The 19,200-nt window shown below is 44.9% G+C and overlaps 1 protein-coding gene across 1 annotated transcript in view; it reads right to left on the minus strand.

Annotated features, from left to right (window-relative positions):
- NUDCD1 (NudC domain containing 1) overlaps positions 1 to 19,200 on the minus strand; it is a 139,700-nt gene that overhangs the window by 10,270 nt on the left and 110,230 nt on the right. Inside the window, exon 9 of the mRNA XM_025191268.1 lies at positions 5,910 to 6,069. Coding sequence (XP_025047053.1) covers positions 5,910 to 6,069 — 160 coding nt within the window. The remainder of the gene's footprint in view (positions 1 to 5,909; positions 6,070 to 19,200) is intronic.

The raw sequence follows: 19,200 nt of genomic DNA on the forward strand, positions 1-19,200 counted from the left end.
GTAAGATTCAATTCACCACTCGGCACCGGTTGGCATAATATGCCACCCACCTGCTCTGCCAATGATGCTGAAGGAGCTTGTTATGCCTCTGTATTAATAGGCAGAATTGAAAACACCTTGGAGTATAGGACAGAATTAAAAAAAAAATATCTTGATGGATTGGAAAATTGGGCTAGAGATAACAGGATGAAATTCAGTTCAGACTAATGTAGGGTTTTTATTCATCTAAGGAAGAATGATCAAACACAAATACAGAATGGGAGAGAACTGGCTAGGTAGTAAACCTCTGGAAACATCTCAGCAGTTTTAGATTCATACTGTGAATCAGAAATTTGATACAGTTGTTAAAAAAATAAAACAAAAACAAAACAAAAAAACAAATGCAATTTGGGGCTTCATCAACAAGAGTATTAGACCTAAAACATGATAGTGCCACTCTACTTGGCACTGGTTAGTTACTATTGTGTACAGATCTGGACTCCACATCTGAAGAAGGATGTGGAGAAGTTGGAGAGGGTCCACAGGCAATAAAAAATGATAAAGGGGTTTGAAGGCAAGCTGTACAAAGAAAGATTAAGAGAACCAGGTGCGTGTATTCAGCTTGCGGAAAAGGTGATTAAGGGGTGGGTGGGGGGGACAGGCTAGCAGTCTTCAACTATTTAAAAGGCTGCCATAAAGCAAAGGACAGAACACAAAACAATGGATTTAGATTTCAGCAAAGTCTAATTAGATTAGTAAGGAAGTTTTCCCTAAGATCTGTTAGAACAGGAAGACAGTGAAAAAAGGTGGCTAGGGAAGCTGTGGAATCTTTTTCATTAGGGGTTTAAATCAGGAGACTGGATAAGGAGGGGAAAGCAGTGATTTAGGAGTAGCATTCAGCCAAACTATAGGCACATTCAGCAAGTTGTGGTTCAGAAGAGGCATTATGAAGGAATCCCCTCCTCTTTCAATCAGCAGCAAAAACATCACTAGTTAGGGACACCTCAAAAAACGGCTTCTCATAAGGATGTAGGATTAGGGAGTAGTTTTATCCTACTTCTCATGCATTCAGTGATGACTCTTGCAGGAAAAAAAAAGAATGAAAGATCTGGCTTCCAATGATCAAAGTTTTCTGGTCACCTTCTTTGTATTGTGAGATGGATGTTAGACCAGCAATGAAAACAGGAAAAGAAGCAAACAAGGTAAGTAATATTATGTTAGCTGGTACAATAAGCACTATGATGTTTTAAAACTACTGTGGTTAGTCCACAAGATGCTCATGTACTACTACTGGTGCTGACATGATATTTCTAATGTTTGGCTGTAAATAAACAAGGTGATGACGTTGATGTCCTCTAGCAAATAAAAGGTGGCTTAGATTAACACACAGGTGTAAACTTCAACACAAGACTGTAAAATGATAGTACAGTAAGAAGAAAAGGTTATGCTTATTGTCATAAGCACAGAAAGCCTAGAGTAGCATTTTAATTTCCTTCCTGTTCATTTCTGAAATGACAGAAACACTGGTGACCTTACCTCTTAAAACAGCATTAATGAATTGTTATAGGAACTTGAAGCTTATTAGTAATGATTTGGAAAAAGACTGACATTGTCTTTCACTCTTAAGTGTTATAAAAATAGCAGTGCATATACAAAGAGTGAGTAATGCCTGACCCATGTCATGACTATTACAGTCATTATGTCAGATTTTAAAGACACTTACAGCTTGATTTGACACTGAGTCTAAATAAGAGACTGATTAGAAAAGAAAGAGTTATAGCAGAAAATAAAGAAGTAAACATAAAAGAAAAAAATTAGCAGGGGGAGTTCAAGCCCCAAGTCAGAAAAAGCCTGTCAGTTCGAATTAGGCAGGCCATTACCCAGAGGGGGTATACAGTGCGAGATGTTCTCAAGAATCTATAATAAAAATGAAGGATTTCTCCATTTCCCCTACTGTGAGATTACACTAATGCAGAAAACCTTGCCTTCTGCTCTCCTATTTCCTCTGTTGAAGTCATTCCTAAATAATGATGGTCAAGACGGTAATTACCCAAATTTAAGACAAGTTTTTTTCCCCCTCCAATCAGCATAGGGGGGGAATGCCCCTTGTTTTAGATTCACATACAAAGCGGATGGGGGGGGGGGGGGGGAAGAGAAGGGCAGTCAGTGGTTCAGGGGCCTGCTGCAGCTCTGACACTGGTCCTGAACCCAGGTCAGGGCTAGAATCAGACACACAACAGCCACCTCCCCCCTACTCTCTGCAGTTTCTGCTCCCCCTCCCACCCTACTGCCCCCTTGCTTACTGTCAGGTGCAGCTCAACTCCAGGTGGATTCTTTCCCAGGCACAGAGCACATGGAAACTCTGTCCATGCTCAGCCAATCAGCAGTGCTGCTTAGCTAGGAGGAACTATTGCTTCTACCTGCTGTACTCTGGGAAGGGAACAGAATCCCAGCAGTGTCTGACAGTAAGGGCAGGGGGAGAGAAAGAAGCAGAGACTGGGGAGTGGGAGAGGCTATATGACACTAGAGGCAGGTGGCTACACATGGCAGGAGGGGTAACGAGGCTGCCTGACCCTCCCCCTCCCCCAGCCACTGCTTTCCCTCCAGTAGCAATGGGAGGGATGAATCCAAGACAACCCTCTGATACTTAGACTCTATTCCTGGAAAATTATAACAGACTTATACATTTTCTACATATAAAAACCTAATTATTGGGGGGTCATCTTAAATTCAGGGTTGTCTTAGTAAATATGGTAAGTACAATACAAAGGCAGAAGGCCAGAGGCAGACAGCTTCTCAATACATGGGGGTTGTACATTCCTTCCCAAGAAATCTATGAGGTCCATAGAGGTCTCCAAACATGCAACAGAGGTCTATCTCCAAAATGAAACATTACTTGGAGCTGATAGGACTACCTATGGAAAACCCTATAATGTAATGAAGCTGTGAAATCCTACAATTCGTAACTGTGGATGAAAACATTAGATCTCATAGTTACAATTTTTAGACTGAGAAACAGAAACTAGGTTGAAGAAAATCTCAGTGTAAGAACTGTTTTTATTAATAAATTGAGCCTACAGACCAGCAGATAGATAATACATATTCCCAAGGTATATGAAGATGAAGTTACCTCTTGCTAGAAAAGAATAAGTTGGAAGCAGTACAGGAAGTTTATTAAACGACTTCACCTTAAACATGAGATTCTGAAAAATGATATAAAAATTAACATTGCTGCTTGGCCTGTTGGCTAGGAAAAAGGGGATGAATGAATTGTGAGAATGGCTTGGTAAAGTACTGTGACAAGGCACTTAGTACACCTGTCACTTTAAGAGGAAAAGAGGCACAGTGAGAAGCAGCCTGCAGGTGTGGCAGGGCCAATCAGAGTCACCTGACCAGAAGGGGGCTGGGCTGGAAGCATATAAAACCAGGGCCTGATCTGGCCAGGGAATCTAGTCCTGAGAGCCACAGAGAGAGGAGCTCATGGGCAGCAGGGCTGCAGCCAGGCTCATGGGATGCCTGTACATGAGCGTGGAAGCTGCTCCGATGCGCTGTAATAACAGCGTGTTGGAGCAGACTTGATTAACTGAGTCTGCTGGGATGTAATTACTGTGTTCCAGAAGCCTCCCATGTCTCATGCATCAGCATCCCCGCACTTCAAAATGGCAGTGGGAGTGCTTGAATTAAGGCTCATTTGCCAAGCTATTGGAGCTGTTCTAATTAAAGTGCCATCCCCTCCCCACCCCCCTACACACACACACTCTCACCCCTGGAGCACACATACAGTTCCTGGTTAATATTTGAGTTGGAGTAAGCAACTCTGGAAGTTTGAGGAAGGGACTAGGGGGAGAAGGAAGTCCTGTGAACTGGACAGAGGAAGGATAGAGAGACCTAGGAACACAGAGACCTGGGAGATAGTGCTAGAGAGCCCATAGCCTGGGAAGGGGGAGGAGAGAAAAGAGAAAGGGAAAGCCGGGGTGCCAGTGGTCTCAACTGGCCTAGGAGCGGGGCCAGGGTCTATGGAGACTGAAGGTCACTGCTGGAGACAAAGGGGGTCAGAGGACCCATAGCTCAGAGGAGCATATATGGGGCAAATGTGCCCAGAGATTGGGGACATGGGACCTGAAGCCCAGCAGGGATGGGGAGACAAAACTAAGAGGGCAGGACACGGTGCCCAGGAATAGCCCAGGGGTGAAGTACAGCCTGGTATGCTGCGCTTGAGAGTATCCACAAGAGATGAAGTGCCTAGGTGGAAAAGGCAAGCCTAGAAGATACAATTGGGGGTAGCTGAGCTAGGAGAAGTGCCTGGGCAGGGAAGCCCAGTGACAGTGACTGAGGCCATGGCCCAAGGGGACTGATGATTGACATAATTGATAACATCTGTAAGGTATGGGAGCAGCAGAAGAAGCAGTTGGAGCCACATTATAAGCCCGTAAGGTAGGGGTTGACAACCCTCAGCACACGTGCCAGTGCATGCAAATGAGGCCATTTTGCTTGGCATACCACTGCCAGCTCAGGCTCTTGCCAGCTGCTGCCAACCACAGAGGCTGGGCTGCTTTCAGCAGGCAGCGGGGAGACTGCAAGCGCTACTGTAAGTAGCCTGGGCTCTGTGGCCAGCAGCAGCTGCCCAGAGACTGGACCAGCCATGGTAGGCAGCTGGGAGGCTGTAACTGGTGCACTGGGGTCTGGAGCCAGTACAACCCTGGCTTCTCCTCTGCCATCTGCCCAGAGACATGTGTGCACCCACCACCACCACCAAGTGTTTATGGGGCTGGGGCTCTACAGACATCAGTGCAGCAGCTTGCAGTCTCTCTGCTATCTACTGTAAGGAGTCTGGGCTCCACGGCAGACAGCAGGGGCCTGCCCAGAGCCTGGGTCAGTTGTGGCAGGCAGTGGGGAGGCTACAAGCCGCTGGACTGAGGTGTGCAGAGCCCCAGGCTTACTTGCTGCTAGCAGCAGGTACACGTGTGCCTCTTGGTGGATGGCGGGGGGAGGGCCAGCGTTGCACTGCCATGGCCTCTTCCCTGCTGCATGCTCTAAGGCATGTGTGCAGCCACCACTGGCCGTGGAGCTAGGCCAGGGCTCTAGACCCCAGTGCAGCTGTCTGCAGTCTGCCAACAGCCTGGGCAACACAACCCCTGCCCCCTTCCACTATCTTCCCAGATGCGTGCTTGCACCCACCGTCAACAAGGATCAGGCTCCTTGTGGCTCTCCCACTGTCTGCCCTTGGCACACCAAGTCAGGGCATGGGTTTTGACACACTGGCCCAGAATACTGCCAACCCCTGCCTTAAGGCAAAGTAGAGATACCTGAATACCAACATAGAACTGGGGATCCCTGGAACAGACTCTCTTTCAAAAGATCTAAGAACAAGAAGATATGGCAAGTGAGGAGAAGGGGAGCAAGCCAGAGGCATGAGGACAGAGAGGGGTTGAGGAGCCATGAGGGGGTGTCATGGCCACCCCTGGGACAAAGGGGTACAAGTACCAAAAACATACACTTCATGAACTTTGTATCTTTGGGTTTATGGATGGGGTCTTTTAAGGTTCTTTTTTGCCCGAAAGAGCTCAGACTTCTCTGGACCCTGATTACCCTTCCTTTCAGTGTGATAATGCCACAGCTGGAATCAGTAGGAGTGTGAAGCTCAACCCCATCACTGTAAGAAACCCTCTCAGCTTGGCTTCTCAGTTTGGTCTGAAATATCTCAAAATCTGTTCATATTTAAGGACAATCTCTTTTGCTTAGTACTCTAAGATATTCTTAACCTTCTTGCTCACATACTTTAGAACAGCCTTATTACAAAGACTGGTGAACAGATCAGAATTGATGGATTAATCATGTAATTAGATAACGATTTTGACTTCAAAGCTAAAGTTCTACCAAGGTTCAAGCAGTACTTATGAGGGGAATGCTATGCAACAACCAATCCATACCTAAAGCATTGAAAGTTGCAACATGCTCCCACATATTGTCTGGTCGGTCAGAGTGGGGCTGCCAGAGGAGAGCATCAACATCATGCCGGAGACAAAAGCAAGGCATTTCTTTAGGATCTACAACAGTTGAGAAGAGATACTGGTTGCTTCCAAGATTAATCTATAAAAGAGAAATGGAATAAACCTTAAAAATAGTACATAGAAATGTGCAAAATACATATAAAATGGAAATGATAGCAGATTTTGTCACATCGAGATTAAGAGACAGTATACTTTTAAGACCAGTTTTTTTGCAATACCGTATTATGCATTAAGTTCTATTCTGTGGTCTTACTGTTGCTTGGTTTTATGCTACATTCCTAATTTGTGTGCTCTCATCTGAAGTGAAAGCTGCTATCATTTCCAGCATTACATTAGCAACTCCCTCCATCCAGTCTAAAGAAAGGAACTAACCACAGTAAATACACAGGGCACTTTCAGAAAGGAAAAAAAAAATACCAATAAAAATTTAGAACACAGTTTACTTGTTACTTCAGTAAGTATTGTTATCCTTCTGTTGGTAAATAGATAATTTATAACAGTTCCTAAACCCTACCTGATCAGCCGGCCACACACTGCTATTTGGTGAATCTTTTCAACAGAAAGTTAAAATTAAACAGACTTTTCACTAAGCAAAACTAAATTTAAAAGTCAATGTTTCCATGGGTATGGGTTATTTCCTGGACACCTCTGTTATTGAGCATCATCTTGAAAGACAGGCACACACAGTCATTTGGATAGGTACAAGAAAGAAATGGGTGATAAAAAGAAATGATTGGGATAAGTAAGAGTCCCAGGGATTTTAGATAAGCCTGATACACAGCATGAGGTTCTCAATGTTTGCTTTCATCAGAAACAAAGACAGACAGAAAAACAGCCATCTTCACTGGCCATCTGCCTTACTATTCATAGGTAATAACCAGCTGGCTATTGGAGTTTAAGCATAATAGAATACTGGTGAGTTTGTGGACAGAGATTGGAAGCAAGGTGGAATACGGGGTACTGATTTGGGGAAGTGGATAAGCGTATAGGATTGGGAAGAGAACTTGATAAATAAAAGGAGAATTGCAATACTTGCAAATCATATGCTATTACTTTTGTTTAGGCATTATTATGCAATAGGAAAATTAATGAAGAAACAGCTCTGCACACTTCAATTTTTAAAGCTTGTTTGCTCTGACAGGACTCATTTGAAGGACGACTTCGAGGTCCTTACCTGTAGGCTAATCCTGCACTCTCCAGTCCCTTTATGATCTTCTCCCCTCTACACTTGCCTGCCACACCCTGATGTCACAGAATTGCTTTAGTGTCTAAAATGGGGAGTCCAGTGGTACTATCGTCCCCTCCCCCTCCCCCGCCCCCCCGATTGGAGCCTGTCAGCCCCGCTGCTCTCTCCTGATGGCCAAGAAGCAAAAATCATAGTTTTAAATATGCCACAGTTTGTGTCCCCCATCCGGTCAACAAGTGGTGGGACGCAAAAACTGCAGCATATTTAAAACCACAATATTTGCCTCCCCTCCAACAGACATAAGTGGTGAGGTCAATGGTGGGGGGAATGCCAAGATTAAAGGAGCTGCCACACAATGAGCTGGGCCCACTATTTAAGCCAGGCCCTAATTATAACCTAAGACAGTAAATCTCAATATATTAGGTCTTCCAATTAATTACAGTTAATGCGTGCGATTAACGCGTTCATTGGTTCTTGAGTTTGTGGTTTTAATGAGTTAATCAAGCACGTGGTTTTGGAGCCTGTGCCCAGGTTCCGCTCCACCACCTCTGGGTTACCCAGTGGGACAGCGGTGGCAATGCAGAGGACAGCAGGGCAGCCTGGGCACAGGCTCCAGGTGGCTGCAGCCAGGGGTGGGGAAGGGAGACATACACAGACATACATGAGCAGCTGCAGCCTGCATGCTGCATGTAGAACAGTGGTGCACTGGTAAGTCTGTGGAGGGGAGGGATGGGGGGAGAAGGAAGACGTCGTGGAGACAGATTGAGGCCCCCATGGCGAGGGAGGGAGTGGGGCAAGGGCAGGCACTGGGGTGAATGGGGCCCTAGAGCCAGGGCGGGTCATGGGATGGAGCTGCTGGAGGCTAATCCAGAGGTGCAGAGGGGGTACGCAGCTCCCTGCTGCTGCACACCCCCCTGGAGGAGGCTTGGGGGGCATGTGCCCCCCTGGATTTGTGTGTGGGGTGGAGGCAGGCTGCCTGCTGTAGGTTGGGGCTCTGCGCCCTGCTGCCTTTGCCCCAGGAGCTGTACACTGGCTGTGCTACACATCCCCTGCCCGCATGGTGGCAAGAGGCACAACATGGCATCACACAGCTCTTGGGGCAAAGGAAGCAGGGTGCAGAGCCCCAGCCTATCTCTGCCCCATGCAGAAATCCAGGATGGGGAAGAACGACAAGTGTTCTCAATGCCTCCTCCGAGGTGCACACAGTGGCAGGGGACCTCCCCTGCCCCCCCTTCTGCATCTCTGGATGAGCCACCCATGGTCCCATCCCATGACCCATGCTGGCCATGGGTCCCATTCACCCCAGTGCCTACCCCTGCCCCACTCCCTCCCTCACCATAGGGGCCTTGATCTGCCCCTGACCTCTACGGATTTATCAGCGCAGTGTTCTCCGTTTGTGTTTGCCCCTCACTCCCAAGCCACATCCCCCCAACCCTGCTGCTGCCCATCACTCCTGACCCACATTACATTACAATGTGCAAATTTTGAGCTTTTAGCTGTGCGATTAAAATTGTGATTAATTGCAACCAATTTTTTTTAATTGCTCAACTAATCGCAATAAAAACATTTTAATTTTTTTTAACAGCCCTACAATATATTATTTTATTTTATTCAACAGTAATAAATTCAATTACATTCTGAGCCTGTTTTTCAGGCAAATGCTCCAACTTAAAAAAAACCTCAAAGACATATGAGAGTAGAATATTAATACTTCAACTCACCCACTACTTTAGAAGTGGAACAATAACCATATGATTCAGACTTCTAAAATAATGTTGATACTTCTTTGAATCATTGATGGAAAAAATGATTTTCAGCTAACCTTAGAATCAGACACATCAAGTGATATCAACCATAATAATGAAAAGAGTAGGGAGATAAACTAACAACACAAAGTGAAAATGGTTTCCTGTATAGTGGAAATACCCAATTTACTGTTTTCTCCAACAATGAAAAATCATTCACAGTAAAATCTCTGTTATCTGGTACTTCACCAACTGGAATACTTTATTAACTGGAGTTTCAAGCTGGCTGGCTGAGACAGAGGGGTGATGGGGGAGGGAAGCTTGCACACAGTGGCTGCTGCTGCTCCGCTTGTAGCTGCCACCATCCCCCCTGCCTCCTGCTCTGTGTTATCTGAAAACCCGGCCGGGTTATTTCAGATAACCAGAATTTTTACATAACCAGCAATCCCCTTATCCTGGGGATGCCAGATAACAGAGATGTTACTGTACTTGAGGTGAGAAATTATATCCATTTCTTCCCTGACCTGTAATAAGCCTTAATTTAAAGTTTCGTCTCATGATTGACTTGCATTGTGTAACATAAAAACATTAGTTTTCCGAGAGAGTGCTAGAACATTCTAACACAATGAAGAAATACTGTCTGAACTGGTAGAAGGAAAATATTTAGAAAAACAAACACTGCCTTGAAAAAGAGGTTACAAGTGATTTGTAACAATTCTGTTATATAAAGCAATTGAAGTCGACTAGGATTGATTAAATGCCAAAGGCAAAGCAGTTCCATCCATCTTCAAAAATGCCACATGCTGTGACTAGAAAAAAATTATTGCTTCTTGTAATTGACAAAAAATGAAAATGATTTTTTAAAAAAAGAAATCTTTCCATTTTTCCTACAAAAGGTTTTAGGAGTAGTGTTGATCCTAATGTTCCAACTCACTGACCTTTTCTGTTAGAAGCGGAAGGCAGCACAACCCAATGGACACTGCACAGGCCTGGGAGTCAGAAATAATGTTAATCAGAAATCACGGGTCAAAACCAAATCTTCTTGCAGGAAAGGGACTGTTTTGACAAATGTATTGAGTGAGGTTTTTAAAAAAAAAGTTTAGAAATTGTTGAAGTGTTTCATGTTGACATTCTGAAATGAAAAAATTCAGGTTTTTCAGCTTAAAAACTTAAGCTGAAGAAACAATTAAAATTTAAAAATATCCAAATGAAAGTGACCACATTTACTCAAATTCAAAGTCAGGTTTTTCCTCCATACAACATGGGGATTCAAGCACAGGCCCAGGGCAAGCAGCGAAGCCAGGGCTGGAGCTGCTGCTTACCTCTGGTAAGGTTGGCTCATGTGGCAGGGTAGAAGGCACAATATGGAGGGGGAGTACAGATGAAGTGAGGGGTATGTGGCAGGGTACAGGCACCAGAGGGGGACATGTGGCCAGGAGGCAAGCATTGGGAGGTAGGGAAGGGGTGGGTGGAAAGAAGAGGCAGATGACAGGGGAGCCAGCATCAGGGGCTGGCACAAAGGAGGGTGACTGCTGGTGGGGAACAGGCAATGGGAAATGGAAAGAGGTGGCAGGCACCAGATGGGGCAAGTGGCACAAAGAACAGGAAATCAGGGAGCAGGCACTGGCGGGGGGGACGACAAGGGGCAGCAGCAGGCTGCCTTACCCAGCCACTTCTTTCTCTTCCACTTGCTCCCTTGCTGCTACTTGCTTCGTCACAATGGTGGTGGGGCACAAATTTAAGATAACCTCCCAATAATTAGATTCTAGACATGAAAAATAACAAATTTATACTTTCCCATGTCTAGAATCTAGTAATTAGGGGTGTCTTAAATTCAAAGAAATCTTGGCTTTGAGTCGATACAGTACATGTTCCAGTTCACTCCTGATTCTTGATCCCACATCCCCTGCCCCAAAATGCAGCCCTGACTCCCATCACTAATGCCCACTAAGTTGGCACCTGGGGCTCATTTGCCAACCATACCAGTCACTTATGCCACTTATAACACACATGTTATGGCTTGGTCATCACTGGTTCAAAAAATGATCATCTCTCAGTATTTGTCTTACATTCTTCTTTTCCCCCACCTTTTCTCTCTGCTTTACCTTTTGTTTTTCCTTTTTTACGTATTTATATTTTCACTACATCCTCTCACACTTTGAGCTTCTCTCATTCCTGTTTTCCTGATCTCCAACTCTTTCCTTTTTCACCAACAGCCTCTTTTCTATCTTGTATTCTACCACTGTAGTGTCTCCCTTTAGCCTTTTCCCCCTGCCTTCTTCTCCCTCCCCCCTCTACTTTATTTTTTGTCTTTCTAATTTCTACCTATTTACATTCACACTGACATCCTGCCACATTTTTAGCTTCTCTCATTTCGGAGTCTCAGAACAGCAGAGACTATGCCTGAAGAAGGGCAACTGTGCCAGAGAGCTTGCTAAGAACTTTTTTCCAACTACTCAGCTGGTCTAATAAAAGATGTTACATCTACTCAAAGAACCTTGCCTGCCTATGTCCTTAGACCAACATGGGTATAACCAAAAATCCACCTGCCCTTTTGAATATGTGGTAAATTGCAAGATCACCTGTATTTCAGGTCTCACATTCAGGCTAGTAACAAGAATTTATCTACCTATTGGCTACTCTATGTGTTCAAGCAGGGACAATCCTTAAATATTCTAGTTGAGTTTATATATAAAGTTCCATCACAACAGTAAATAACACCCCCTTTGTTACAGGCTCAGCAAAAGCATCAACTTGGAAGGAAGGCAAAATATTGCATCTCAGTACAAGAAGTGACCCCCTTTTATTCATATCTCAAGCTTAAGAGGCACTGTAAGTAACCCTTCGCTGTGAACATGTCAAGTTTGGAGGATGAACAGTTACCTTTTCCTCAGTTTTGAATTTGGCATCTCTAAAAGCATTAACATTCACTTGACAAGATGCCAATACTTTGCTGCAAAAACCACAGCTGCTTGTGTTCAGTGTAATTAAAGACTGCCCACACCAATAATATTTTACAAAATATTTCAAAATATTTAGAAGCTCTGAGATTTGCTGACCTAAAAAAATTAGAAAAGAGAGACTGTGTTTTGTTTTGTTTTTAGAAACGGAGTGTGTCATCACTGCTTTAATCAATCTTTGAAAAGAAAAACAATTTGGAAAGAGATAGAACATGCAAGCAAGTCTCAGTGCATGTTCTGTGATTTTCAGAAATATCTTCTTTTGAGATAGAATTTTCTGTGAGGCAAGCCTCAGTTACAGCTATTGGAAATGGTTTATCTAGAATTGCTTTATTGTGTTAATTGACTCACCCAGGTCATCTTCTAAGTTAATTAAGCTCTGCTTGTCTTCCTTTAAAGAAGGGCTATGTATATATTTATATACAATTTATATAGTGTCAAAAGAAAGCAAATGTTAAAGAAGTTATCAGTGCCCCATATTAAACTTCCACAACAAACTAAGATTAATCATACAGAAACTAAGAATTTTAAATAACTTTTGTTCAAGTAAATATACAGGAAACCCTCACTATTCGCAAATCTGCTATTTGCATATTTGAATATTCGCGGTGCGCTGCACCAGTGGGGTGGGTCAGGGCAAGCACCGTCACGGCTACCTCTGGCGCTGCACCGAGCTCCTGCCTCTGCGTAAGCAGGCACAGATTGCTGCATGGAGCCAGGGTGGGCAGAGTCAGGGAAAATGGAGTTGAGAGCAAAGTTGGGCAGGCGGAGGGGAATGGCAGAGCTAGGGAGGCGGTGAGTGAACACTGGGGACGGGGAGGGAGGCAGCAGCATCTTCTCCGCCAGAGGCAGCTGCAGTTGGTCCCCAGGTGCTGTGGGGGGAGTCCCACGCTTCCAGCTTCTTGTGGGGGGGAGTAGGGGGCAGCTGTGGGGTCTGACAGGGAGCCCCATTAGTATTTGTGGATTTTGCCATTCACGGGAATCTCCAGAACAGAGCCTCCACGAATGGCGAGGGTCTCCTGTAAATCTTCATACTTCTTATTGCCACTTAAATGTCACCTATAACTCTAATCTAACAGAATATAATTAACAAGACAAAAACTGTTTTTGTAGTACACTTTTTTCTATATTTAAACAGTAATTCTACAACAAAGGTTATTATTCTATGAAACATCTAGATGCAGATAAAGAAAACTTATGGTAAGTTGTACTTTGTAATGTTCAGCTTCGGCACACTGTTCTCAAACAACTAATTTGTCAGGTACAATATTCAATATAGACTGGTAGAAATGAGAAAAAAATACGATACTACGAACTGGTGTAATTGGAAAGCTGATAGAGACTGTCACTTCAAAGGACAGAACAATTTCTGTTTTCCAGCAACAAGAGGAAGATCAGAGTCAGTGTGGGTCTTTTACTAAATGGGGGAGACAACCTAGAGACAGATAATGTAGACAAGGCTGAAGTTCTCAATGCTTTTTTCACTTTAGTCTTCACAAGTAAGGTCAGCCTCATCTCAGCCCCCAGAAAAATCAAGGAACCAATTTCTAAGCACTTGGAGAAGGTGATTGGGAACAGTCCACGCAGACTCAGGAAGAGCAAGCCATGCCTGACCAACCTGATAGCTTCTATGACAAGATGACAAGTTCTGTTGATGCAGGGAGAGCAGTGGACACTATATACTTATACAACATTCTTGCAGAGCAAGCAAAGGAAATACAGGTTGGATGAAGGGACTGTAAAGTGGATAGAGGATAGACAGAGGCTGGATCACTGTGATCAAAGATAGTAATGAGTGGGTCAATGTCTAATTGGCAGCCGATATCCAGTGGAGTGCCCCAGGAGTCAGTCGTGGGGCTGGTTCTGTTCAATATCTTCATCAATGACCTGAAAGATGGGATGGTGTATACACTCAGCAAGTTTGCAGATGACACCAAACTGGAGGGAGCAATAGATATACAGGAATGTAAAGCTAGGATTCAGAGTGACCTAGACAAATTGGAGGATTGGACCAAAAGAAATCTCATGAGTTTTAATAAGGAGAAATACCAAATCCTGCACTTAGGATGAAGCAATTCCATGTACCACTACAAATGGGACCGACTGGCTAAGCAGCAGCTCTGCAGAAAAGGACCTGGGGGTTAGAATGGACAAAAAGCTGAAGATGAACCAGCAGTGTGCCCTTGTTGCCAAGAAGACTAACAGCATATTGAACTGCATTACTAGGAGTGCTGTCAACAGATCAAGGGAAGTGATTATTCCTTTCTATTTGGCACTAGTGAACACAGGCAGCAGAAGGTGGGGGGGGGGGGGGGGGGGAGGGCTAATGGGGCTCAGCCCACCCCAAACACAGGGCAGCAGCAGGCACTGCCTTAGGGCAGCCCAGCTGCATGGTCCTGAAGCAGGAGGGAAGCGTGGGCATGCTGAGCTACCCTGCGCATGCACAGCCAGAATCGCAGCCAGCCCAGCCACAGGCAGGGAAGTTTCTTTTAAATGTTTTTTTTTTCCCCATGGGCTTGCAGGGAGGGCAGATTGAGACCCCCACAGGGCAAGAGAGAGTTGGGCAAGAGAAGGGCGAATCATTCAACCCTACCACTGACCCACTCCCTCCTGCACTGTGGAGACTGTCCCACAACCTGGCCTGGCCGGGGTCCCATTGAGGTCATAGGACAATCAGAGGCACGATGCTGGGCAGCCAAAGGTGGGGGAAAGGGCACACGGCCCTGATTATTGCATGGGCAAGGGTGGGTCACAGCTGCAACCTGGGCTTAGCCTCTACTCCATGTCTCCATGTCTCGCTGTTGCCGCTTTGAAAGTGGCGGGCGCCACCATGTGCCTCACTACCCAGCCCGTCCAGTGAGGCACAGAGCAGAGGCTGAGCCCAGCTCACAGCTGCAGTCCATCCTCACCCATGCAAAGACTGGGGGGGCCATGTACTCTCTCTTCCCCCCCGCTCCATCCCCTCCAGCCCAGTGGTGCAGTTGAGGCTGGACTTGCTACGGTCCCTGGCTCTAGGCCCCCCTGGCTGGTGTGCAGCTGGGGCTAGCGTGGGGAGGCAGCGAAGGTCAGGGCCAGAGCCAGTGCGGCTGGGAGGCAGCTGGGGCAGGTGCACCCGCCGGGGCTGGGAGGTGGCTGAAAGGCAGCTGGGGCTGGAAATGGCATGGCCAGAGCCAGGAGGCAGTCGTGGCTGGCGTGGCATCTAGGGCTGGTGTGGTCAGGGCAACATGGCACTGCATTGTTTTTCTTCCTCCGCCTATGCTGGTAAGGCTGAATACTGGAGTACTGTATCCAGTTTTGGGCCCCCCACTACAGAAAGGATGAGGACAAATTGGAGGGAATCCAGTGGAGGACAACAAAAATGGGGCACATGACTTATGAGGAGAGGCTGAGGGAACTGGGCTTATTCAGTCTGGAGATCAGAAGACTGAGGGGTTTTAACAGCAGCCTTCAACTACCTGAAGGGGGGTTTCAAAGAGGACGGAGCTAGACTCTTTTCAACGGTGGCAGACGACAGAACAAGGACCAATGATTTCAAGGGAAGTTTAGGTTTGAAAAACTCACTAGGAGGGTAGTAAAGTACTTGGACAGGTTACCTAGAGAGGCTGTGGATTCTCCATCCTTGGAGATTTTTAAGACATGGCTAGACAAAGCTTTGGCTGGGATGATCTAGTTGGGGATGGTCCTGCTTTGAGCAGGGGGTTAAGACTTGATGACCTCCTGAGGTCCCTTTCAACCCTAATTTTCTAGGGTTCTATGATTTTCTGCCCATTCAGTTGCAAACATATTGTTTAGCTCCAGAGAATCATTATTCCCTTAATCCAGTATTCAGACTTATGGATATACTTTCTCTGTCAAACTCTAAATTTTTAAACTGACAAAAGTTTCAAATTCTTTAGCAACAAATAGATGTTACCAAGTGAAGTCTGTCAACTGTGCTGGGATGTGTCACAGCACAGCTGATCTGGTTCATTAGGCAAAACATGTTGCCCATTGTCTTGCATGTTGGTTTTGTGGGACAACAAGCAATGTGTTCACTGCTTCTAGAGATTGCTGGGGGTGCATTTCTGGAAGTGGGGAAAGCTTAGTCCTGTCTGCTCCAGGAACTCCCACACAGGACCTGGTCCCTCACATGTACTCAGCTTTCACCGCTTCCAGATACTCCCCAGAAGCAGTACACTCCCTGCCTCAATCCTGAGTGTCCCACACTGCTAAAGCAGTACGAGTCATCTGGCAACTGAGATGTGGCCGATCATTCGATCGAATCATTGGAAGCAGCTCGCCAAGCTAGATGGGAGGAAATGATTAAGAAGCTGAACTTCACCCATTCTAGCCAGAAGTATTGGGGTCTACTTCATCATCAGCCATCAACACCGAGTCACCCTCTCATGGTGTTCCACCAAGTAGCCAGCCACCTACTTCATGTAGCAAGTATGCTGCTGAAAAAGGGAGTGAAAAGTTGCCTCCAAAAAGAATGAAGAACTTTCTGCCAGATGCACCGGCCCAGAACCTGTCACAGTTCTTGAACTTAACAAGGCTTTGGACAGCATCAAGTCTTGCACCACCCCAGGGTACGACAACATCTCCTTTGAGATCCTGAAGCATCTTGGCCCACGTATTTGTTTTTGGTTGGTTCAATTCTTTACAAGGATCACATGCAAGGGAAAGCTGCCGAAAATCTGGCACATGTCAAAAGTCACTGGCCTCCCCAAACCAGGAAGAGATCTAAAACAGGTGCCAAGCTACCACCTAATATCGCTACTGTCTGTCTGTTTTAAAGTCCTGGAGTGCCTGATTCTACAGTACATACTCCCAGAGGTGGAAAACATCCCGAGTATCGATCAAGCAGGTTTCCAACAAGGCTGAAGAACGTGTGACGAAGTACTTGCACTGACAACATTCATTGAAATTTATTTTCAAAGGAACCTCAAGACAGATACCGTTTTCCTTGACCTCACTCAGCAGTGTACAATACTGTTTAGCACACTGGTCTGTTCATAAAAATAGCAAGAGTCCTACCTCTATGGGTGACTGATGTTGTCGAACTACTCCTTCACAATAGACTTTTCAAGGTGCACATGGGTGAGAAGACAAGTACACGGAAAAGACAGACCAACGGACTGCCTCAGGGACCTGTTCTTGCTCTGACTTTGTAGCAGGTCATTGGTGTAGAGGTACAAACTCAGTCACGGAAATTCATCTAAGCTGATGATATCTGTTGTGGATTCCAGGCTTGGACTTTTTCTGAGCTAGAACATACTATGAACAGTGATGTTGCAAAGCTGACCGACTACTGTAAGACTTGGCACTTCCAACCATGAACCAGTAATGCAGTTTCCGGCATTTTCCACCTACATGATGCCAATGCTGCTCAGGAGCTGAATATCTACCTGAACTGTCAGAGGCTGAAGCACAAAACACAACCTGCCTACCTGGGAGCGATGCTAGATCATACACTGAGGTACCATGAACACTTGAAAAAGACAGCAATGAAAGTTCAAACAATTCCCTTCACAACCTGGCTGGGTCACTATGGGGCGCAAGAGCCTCAGCCCTAAGGATGTCAGCTCTTGCCATCTCATATTCTGTAGCAGAGTACTGTGCACCAGTCTGGAACCAGTCATCACAAACCAAATCTGATGTGCAGCTACATTCAATGATACGCATCATCTCAGGAACTAAGCTAGTGCTGTTGAGTTATAGCAGATGCTCTTGTCTGCTCAGCTCCGATTTACAGATTGAATCTTAAAAAACTTGAATATTGAACCCTATATAAAGCCATTTTGCAAAGCAGAACCACTGTCCCTAAGGACTCTTACCAAATAGACTTGCTTTTCAGCAGTTTTCCACTTAACTGATGTGCTTAGCTGAGGGTGGAGAAGGGTAGTGTTGGAAATAAACAAGAGAAGCATTCAAGAATTTTCTGTGCATTGAGGAAAATAGCATTCATGTTGGGTAAAAAAGAACTAACAAGACTTTTTAAAGCTAAACCCTGAATACAAAATTATAATTGCATTTCTAAGTATGTAAGACTGTACCATTACTTTATCCTGCTACTAAATTGATGCTTAACACAAATATTTTTTCAAGCTTTCAAAAAGACAAAACATGCATCTGTTTTATTTCAGTTGCACAACAGTCAACATGCATAAAAAATAATGTGCTCCCAACCATTGTTATATTGTAATTGCTGAATGTGCTTTACACTGAAAGGCATTCAATTCATCCTGAAAAAATAGGTATTAAGATGATATTATACCAATATTCATTTGAGTAACATGGGTGTCAGAATTATTTTTGGTTTCATCAGTCATGCTAAGTAACAAGTGATTTTAAGTTTGAGAGGCAGAGATTCATTTTTCACTTTGCCTTACTTTACAGTTCTTCAGATTTAGTTGCAGAGTTGTCATTCAACACACTAAGAGCAGGCAATTAGACTTTATAATCAACTGCCTCCGATAGGCTAGTAAAAGTGTACTTCACTAGGACCTGAGAGATTTGGATTCCATTCTCAGCTCTGCTGTTTCTCATCTGGTTAACAATGGGCAAACGACTTCAATGCTGTGCCTCAGATTCCCCATTAATAAGACAGAATAATAACGTTTAGTAGGCAACCACCAATCCTCTGGATCACGTAAGAGATCTAGTCAAATACCTGATGAATTCATTGGTCATGGACAAGTCCAATTCAAGAGCGACACAACTTGTTACAAGTTTCACAGATGCATGTGTTGTCTGCGTTGGAGTCCAAGATTACAGCATGCTGCTTTCTTCTCTCTCGCTTTGCTTCCATCCTCTGGATCAAAGCTGCTATACATTGAGCAGCACTCAGTGCCAGATGTTTTTTCCAGATTCAACGGGATTCTGTGCATTCCTCCCAGCTTTCTACATTTACTTTGAATGATTTTATATAATTTTTGCATACATTGTGGTACCACCACAGAGGGTGACTCACTTTTTAGAGTCATCTTGAATCTCCCTATATAAAATATTATTTGGGAAGACACCATATCCCCTTCTACCGACATGGCTGGCTCATTGTAATCTCCTCTTCTTGACAGTAGTTTCTAAGTATGTCAGTCCTGCATGCTCTGTGTTTAGTCCACTGTTTGTGGAAGTTGTTCAGTCTCTTGATGTGCCTAACATACGTAGTCCACGTTTCTGAACCATAAAGCAGGGACGACAGCACACAAGTCTCAGACACTCATATCTTCACCTTAGCTGATAGTTTGTTGCAATTCCATGCACGTTTTTGTAAGAGTCCAACATTTTCAGCTGCTTTTCTGATTCTTTCAGTTCAGTCTGAAGGTCAAGATTCCTGC

This window comes from Alligator sinensis, unplaced genomic scaffold, assembly GCF_000455745.1.
Source record: "Alligator sinensis unplaced genomic scaffold, ASM45574v1 scaffold1430_1, whole genome shotgun sequence".
In the NCBI taxonomy this organism is placed as follows: domain Eukaryota; kingdom Metazoa; phylum Chordata; order Crocodylia; family Alligatoridae; genus Alligator; species Alligator sinensis.